At 39.2% G+C, this 7,500-nt stretch overlaps 1 protein-coding gene across 1 annotated transcript in view; it reads right to left on the bottom strand.

Moving 5' to 3' along the window:
* Positions 1–7,500, bottom strand: part of LOC143037665 (organic cation transporter protein-like) — a 28,310-nt gene that overhangs the window by 9,804 nt on the left and 11,006 nt on the right. Inside the window, exons 3-7 of the mRNA XM_076206192.1 lie at positions 7,148–7,244; positions 6,586–6,760; positions 4,835–4,938; positions 1,915–2,069; positions 275–443 (exon numbers count right to left, since the gene is read on the bottom strand). Of these exons, the coding sequence (XP_076062307.1) occupies positions 275–443; positions 1,915–2,069; positions 4,835–4,938; positions 6,586–6,760; positions 7,148–7,244 (700 nt within the window). The remainder of the gene's footprint in view (positions 1–274; positions 444–1,914; positions 2,070–4,834; positions 4,939–6,585; positions 6,761–7,147; positions 7,245–7,500) is intronic.

Genomic DNA, 7,500 nt, shown 5'->3' with positions numbered 1-7,500 from the left:
GGATTTGAGAGAAAATTGAATGGGAACCAGATTGATATTGATAATTCACCGAATACCGAACAAAAAAAAACGAATATTTAGACCAATTCGTCTCTGAGCTATTGAATCGTTTCGACAAAAAAAACAAAAAAAACACTGGCAACTATTCATAATGACAGTTATACGATAACACTAGATACCTCACTGAACTAATCATGTTCTAAGAACTCCCACGGGAATGGAGGTTGCAAGTTTCCTTTATACAGGAAACAAGATTACCGTATCCATCACTCACAGGACCAAGATCACCATGGCAAAGGCAGGGACGGTGATGATGCCTTGCACACTCCGCCAGTCTCTGACAGCGTAGCTGACGAACCCGATTAGAAGGACGCCGACGGCGTAAGGCGTGCCGAAAAGAACGCCTACGATCGAGCGAAGTTTCCGAGGCACAATCTCCATCGCTGGGGGGGAAAGGAAGGAAGGGGGAATGAGGAGAACCAGAAATGCATTAGCAGGGAAAGAAAGATGGTGATAGGTGGGTGGGTGGGTGGGGTATCTCTATACGTTAAATGTATATTTGTTATGCTCCTCCCGCGTCAGATAGTAAGAATGATGGGCTATTGTCTCATACACCCAATGTCCACTCGACGCTGCCCCAGTTACAACTGGGAAATCTTTGGGACGGGGCTTTGCTTGAGCTCCCATCGTGTAACTACTAAACAGAACACTCATATGAACTCTTTCCAAAACAATCGAATCTATGTGTGTGTGTGTGTGTGTTGGGAAGGATAGGTGTCTTTGTCATCTTGTGAGAGGAAATGAAACTTTGCCCTTCTACAAACACTAAACGAGTTTACCACATTCATATTAGCGCGGTAATTAAGTCAAGACTAACCTGATGTGAAGGGAAGTGTATAAATTTTGTCTGTTGCATGTGATGGGAATATTCAGGTACGTCCCCCATTGTGTCCCAGAGGTCCGTGCAATATTTACACTAACCTTTGGCGCCGTAGACCAACTGGGTGCATTGTACACAAAGTACCAGTAAGGGGGACCCCACCTGCTAATGTTGGTCCTGAAAGATGTACATCAGAGAGAATCAACTCCCCCTGTAGCCTGTCATCGAAACCCGTTAGTGACCTTATCTCCGTTTGTTGGTGCAGCCCTGGGGGTTGATACTCGGTTTCCGGATCGAGCCCAAAATATCTATCAAGTTAAAATGTACTGTATTTCCTCGGAGGTTTCATATGAGGAGAACAGACAACCAGCTACTCTTCTCCTCCTATTATTACTAAAAACCCTGTGCCTCAGAAAAGAATCCTCACTAACATGACATAAACAACAGGTCAAAGTTTACTTCCAGAGAGGTCTGTGAGAAGATCCGGGGACCGTTGCCGGTATCTGGGAGGCTCTGGGTTTTCAGTATGTGAAACTGGAGACAACAGTCATTACCATTTTACACAAGAAAGTGACTTGAGTCTGCAGCAACCATTATTCTTGTCTTGGCGTTCTTGTCCATGATAAATAGTGCCGACTCATTCCAGGCTTGTGTATAGTTGAACACAAGAGTTGCTAGCACACTTGACTAGACGCAATCCTTTCCATCTACAAGTTCCTCTTCAATCAATGAATAAAAAGTTTTCGTTTTTCTTCTAGTTCTAACTGAAGAAAATATGTATTTGTCTGCGTGTCCCAGCAGCTTCTGTTTCCAAAAACACAGTTTCTTCTTTTTCCTCATCTCTCCTTCCCCCGTCTCCTTTTTCTACTCGACCCTTCCCTTCCTCCTCTGCCTCTATCTGTCATCTCCCTTCCTCTCCTCCAATCCCAATCTCTCTCTCTCTCTCTCTCTCTCTCTCTCTCTCTCTCTCTCTCTCTCTCTCTCTCTCTCTCTCTCTCTCTCTCTCTCTCTCTCCGCCAACAACTCGACCTTACTTCCGGTAAAGATGGGTCCCCCACCGCCCATGATGGCCAGCCCAATAAGGAATCGGCAGACGAGGTTGACGATGATGTTGTGGTTGAGGAAGAGGACGAGGCTCGCCAGGGACGCCGTCACAGCGCCTGCGCAAAAGGCGCTCCTCCGCCCGAACCTGACGAAGGAAGAGAGAATGATGAACTGATGCTGCAACAGGAAAGGAATAGAACAGGTTCTGAGAACCATGGGCACATTAAGTCTGCACCCAGGATAGATGCTCGAGGATTACCATTGATAAACATCTTCATAAGAAGAGGATAAGAATAAACAAATAAAAACAAAAGAAGAAGGAAACTGAAACCAAGCGCCAACCTACCGGGGATGCAACTTCATAACAATATTACTAAGGTGTTAACGAGTTCTGAAGACGGACAGCGAGGAGATGACCCTCTCTGACGTCTACCTCATAGATGAATGAGGAATTTATTGGAATATAAAACTCGTTCAGACTACAGGAGGGGAAAGAATAAAAAAGAAGAAGGAAGAAAAGTATATGAGGATAAGAACAGAAATAAAAAATCCAAACTTTAGGACCACACAAATTGAAATAGTTTTAATTAACAAATGCTTGAAATATAGTAAGAGCACTTAACTCAGTACCATATCTTTATAGAAGGTGCGCACACACACACACACACACACACACACACACACACACACACACACACACACACACACACACACACACACACACACACACACACACACTCGATGGCGCAGTGGTAGCGATCGCGGCCGCCACTACGGCGGTCCGGGTTTCCGAGTTTGAATCCCCCCCAGGGATTCGAACCCTGGGTGGGAGTCTTTACTCCAACTCTCGTTGGCGCGGAGTTGGTTGTGTGTGTGCGTGTGAGGTCGTAGTATTACCCATAGATCGGTCATATATGAGCTCTGAGCTCTCATCCGGGAGGGTAATAGCCGTCGATCACGACACCAACGCGTGATCCAAGACCGTGGTGAATCACGAAACATGTCAGCTTGCAATCCCGGCCTGGGGTTTGAAATCCGTGAATCAGCAGTCTGCTCCCTATCTACTGGGATTTTTTTCAGTGACATATTTTGTTGTGCAAAATGATTAGATAAACCTGTGGATCACTTCCTTGTTCGTTTAATGAAAATATGAACTAAAAAAAAATCAAGATAACTGTAACCCCATTTTGGTTGGTGATTGTTGTAGGTTACATAAAGTGGACTTAATGCGGGCGAGATAAACTCCAAAACCGGAGTTTCTTCTATTTATTTATAACAAGAGAATCTGGTTGGAAATATAACAAACTACATACGGTCCCTGTGGGCAAAATACAGTAAGTGCCACGCCTTGACCTAGGGCACACCTGGCTGGCAGGTTCGTCGACCTGCTCAGCTCTCCTGCTGGTAGGCTCTTGACCTTCCCAGCTCTCTCTCTCTCTTGGTGGTTACATAATTGTCGGTTAATATAGGGAGTTAGTGGGTTGTCATAAGTAAAGGCGTTAGTCTTGTTATTCTATGCATTGTGGTAGTTTCTATATATGGGGGTTAGTCGTATAGTTGGTGGGTATAGTTAGGTATGTTATATATATGCTAGCTTATGGGTAATATAATAGGGATAGGTATAATAAAGGAGATTTAATGGGGGTATTCTGGTGACATTTGCCAGCAATATCTTGTTTGTCTGCATGCGAGTGCTCTGTCGTATGCATGTGGATCACGTGCGTAGTTGGTGATGGTAATGGTTACATAACCCAGAATCGTGTGTATTTTTTTGTTTGATTACTTTTATCGTTATTAACATCACTGCCGTCGTCATCGTCGTCGTTGTCATTATAATTATCTTACTTCACCAACACTATTAATAACATTACTATTATAATTTTTTATTACTCTTGTCATTATTTCTATCATTATTGTTATTATTATTATTATCATCATTATTATTATTATTATCATTACTGTCATTATTATCATTATCATTATTATTATTATTATTATTATTATTATTATTATTATCATTATTATTATTATTATTATTATTATTATTATTATTATTATTATTATCATTATCATTATTATTATTATTGTTATAATTATTATTATTATTATTATTATTATTATTATTCATTCATTATTATTATCATTATTATTATTATTGTCATTATTATTATTATTATTAGTAGTATTGTCATTATTATCAATTATCATTATTATTATTGTCATTATTATCAATTATCATTATTATTATTATTATATTGTTATTATTATATCATTATTATTATTATTATTATTATTATTATTATTATTATTATTATCATTACTATTATTATTATCATTACTGTATTATTATTTTATTATTATTTCATTATTACTATTTCATTATTATTATTTCATTATTATTATTTTATTATCAATATTTTATTATTGTTTTATTATTATTATTTTATTTTATTATTATTTTATTATTTTTATCTTATTATTATTATTATCATCATCATCATCATCATCATCATCATCATCATCATCATCATCATCATCATCATCATCATCATCATCATCATCATCATCATCATCATCATCATTATTATTATTATTATTATTATTATTATTATTATTATTATTATTATTATCATTATTATCATTATTTCTATTATTATTAATTATTATTATGTTATTATTATTATGTTATTATTATTATTATTATTATCATTATTATTATTATTCTATTATTATCATTCTATTATTATCGTTATTATTATTATTATCATTATTATTATCATTATTATTATTATCGTTACTATTATCACTATTATTATTATCATTATTATCAATATTATCACTATATTATTATCATTATTGTTATCATCATTATTATCGTTATTCCTTAATCTTAGGATTAATTTTACTCACCTATCAGCTATCATGCCACCGACGAAATCTCCAACGACCGACCCAGCCGTAAGCAAGACTTGGAAAAGAGGCGCCAGATACTGTCGATCACACACAAGCTTATACTGCAGAAACGAGAGTGATAGTTGAAGGGAAAAGATACAGTCAAGTAAATAGATAAATGAACGAAAACGTGAATCAATAAATAAGTATATAAGGAAGTGAATAAATAAATAAGTATATAAGGAAGTGAATAAATAAATAAATACATGAATGAATAAGTAAATACTTTTTTTTTAAGGCTCGGTGAGCAAACCTAAGGTCGTTCGCATTAAAATGGTCCTCACCGACACCCTCAGCGATTCCCCTGACGTACCTCTCCTTATCCAAGCTCATGAGAGTTCTAGTCCGCCGTTTCTGAGTCCTACACTAGTCCAGGTTCCCAGCCATTCTGGCAGCGTGGCACAACTCTATACTCGCCAGTGTCCCCTACGACAGCACACCACTCCTCGACCCTGGACGATCTCCAACACACTCCTCGACAGCTTTCAGAGTTTCATGTTAAAGGTATCCAACAGGTCTTCGGGGTCCAAACGAGAGCCAATTACTTCGAACCGGTTAGAGATTGCTACTGCATACTTCTTGACACACACATCATTCCTAAATTTTTCTGGGTGGTTTGCATCTCAAGATTCTCCTGGTTTTAATACACAGTCTGAGTGCTGTGACCACAAGTCTATGATCAGTCCCAAAGAATTCAGCATTCCGATTAACCCTGCATTTCTGTAGGATCTTCCCGTGAGTGCTAACAAGTATAAAATATATTTCCTTGGCCACTCCTTTGGCATTACTATACCATGTCCATCGATGTGGCTCTCGTCTCTGGAGAACCAGAAATCGCCAATCCTCAGCCTTGTGGACTTTGCAAAGTTCTAAAGGAGAGAACAGTTGATGATCATGGTTCCAGAAACATGGAAGCCTACACATTGTAGACAACTGTCAGTCCCAGAGACCTCGTTGATATCGTCCAAAACAATAAGTGTGTCTCATGGCAAACACTGGTCAACTATAAATTCAAACCTATCCTTTGACTTCTCCCTTCCTTGTTTAACAGACATTCCCCTTTTACACAAGATTCTCTTGACCTCATCCATTTCACCCTCGGCCTTCTCTTCGAGTTCATTATGTCCACCACTGCCTTCTATATTCTTTTTGGTAATCTTTCCTCACTCATTGTTTCCATGTGCAGAAGTCATTCCAATATTATTTCATCATCCCTATCTGCCAGCTCCCTTCTCATCCCCGCCCTCCTCCTCACTTCCTCATTTCTCATTCTATCTATCCTCGTATCCTCTATCTTACTTCTCAAGCACTTCATCTCAAACGCATTTAAATTTCTCCTTTCTGCCTCCCTTAAATCCATTACATTATCCGTACCATCTATTCCCAGATACCTATTTTTCATGACACTTTTCTTTCCCTCAAAAGACTTACTTCCTTCATTCTACAACTTACCTTTACCCCTCTCCTCCATTCCATGCTACATATGACCCCAAATACTTGATGAATATGAATGACCTACTAATGCTACTTTGAGGCAATGGTTTGCAATCCAAAGTCCTCCAGATTTCAGGAGAGTTCACAAGCTGATAACCAGTAACATTTCGTAATGAATGCCAAACGATTTAATTCAGTTTTAAAATTGTCCCAGAAGGTTAACAAACAGTGATTCATAGGTGAGGTGTCTACGAGCAAAACAGAGTTTATCGTACCTCTGAAGTGAAAGTCGAAGTGAAGACGGAGGTATCGAAGTGGCACAACGTCTCGTTGTAATCGGAGACGGTCTGCAGGTCCTTGTCGTCGACAGTGTTTCGAACATCGTAAAGATCCTTGACTTCGACAGCAGGACAAAGAGAGTCGTAATCCTCTGGTTCGGACAGGTTCCAGCTGAAGTGAAGAACACGCAGGGGATCTTCTGTAAGATGTGTCTCTGCAGAAACATCTAAACATTGGATGATGCCAAATTGTAGTTACCAATTGCCACCGTGATCGATTTTTGTGTTCACCTTGAACGTCACGGTCAAGATTAAACACTAATGATTGACAACATAACTATTAATAACCCGGTATTGACTACATAACTTTTATTAGGTCGATATTTTAGTCGACTTAGTGACATCTTTATGATGAAAAAACTGTTCTTGTTTATTTTCGACTATCCTTCTATTCTGTTATCTGCGGAGGGAAGGGCTGAGTCCCCCCACCCCCACCTTTCCACGCCCCACCCCCACCTTTCCACAACCATCCCACACTCTTTCCACCCTCCTCCATTACCTGTTGTTGCTAGGAAGACCAGACGCTGAGCAGACGAAACCTGTGGGAGCGTTTTGGAAAGTAGATCCTATCAAATTGGGAGCAGAGTAGAATACCACTGTAATAAGAAAAAAAGAGGGAAACAATTAGACGTTTACACCATGAGACGCTTATCTGTGGCCGACAACACCACCTATGCCCTCGGTGCATGGGCAGTTCGGTTAAGTGACAGTTGCTGGTAACAGTCAAAGATCGAACCTGGGACTTAGTGTTTATTAGGAGATATCGTAACTCACCATGCCACAGCTGTGAGCAATATATTCCGTAATGTTATGTTTTCATACACTCATGTAACCCAGCAATCGCACGAAATA

Source organism: Oratosquilla oratoria, chromosome 23, assembly GCF_046742065.1.
Source record: "Oratosquilla oratoria isolate Oo_2021 chromosome 23, ASM4674206v1, whole genome shotgun sequence".
In the NCBI taxonomy this organism is placed as follows: Eukaryota; Metazoa; Arthropoda; class Malacostraca; order Stomatopoda; family Squillidae; genus Oratosquilla; species Oratosquilla oratoria.
The sequence above is the reverse complement of the archived record's forward strand: the minus strand, read 5'-3'. Positions and strand labels throughout refer to the sequence as shown.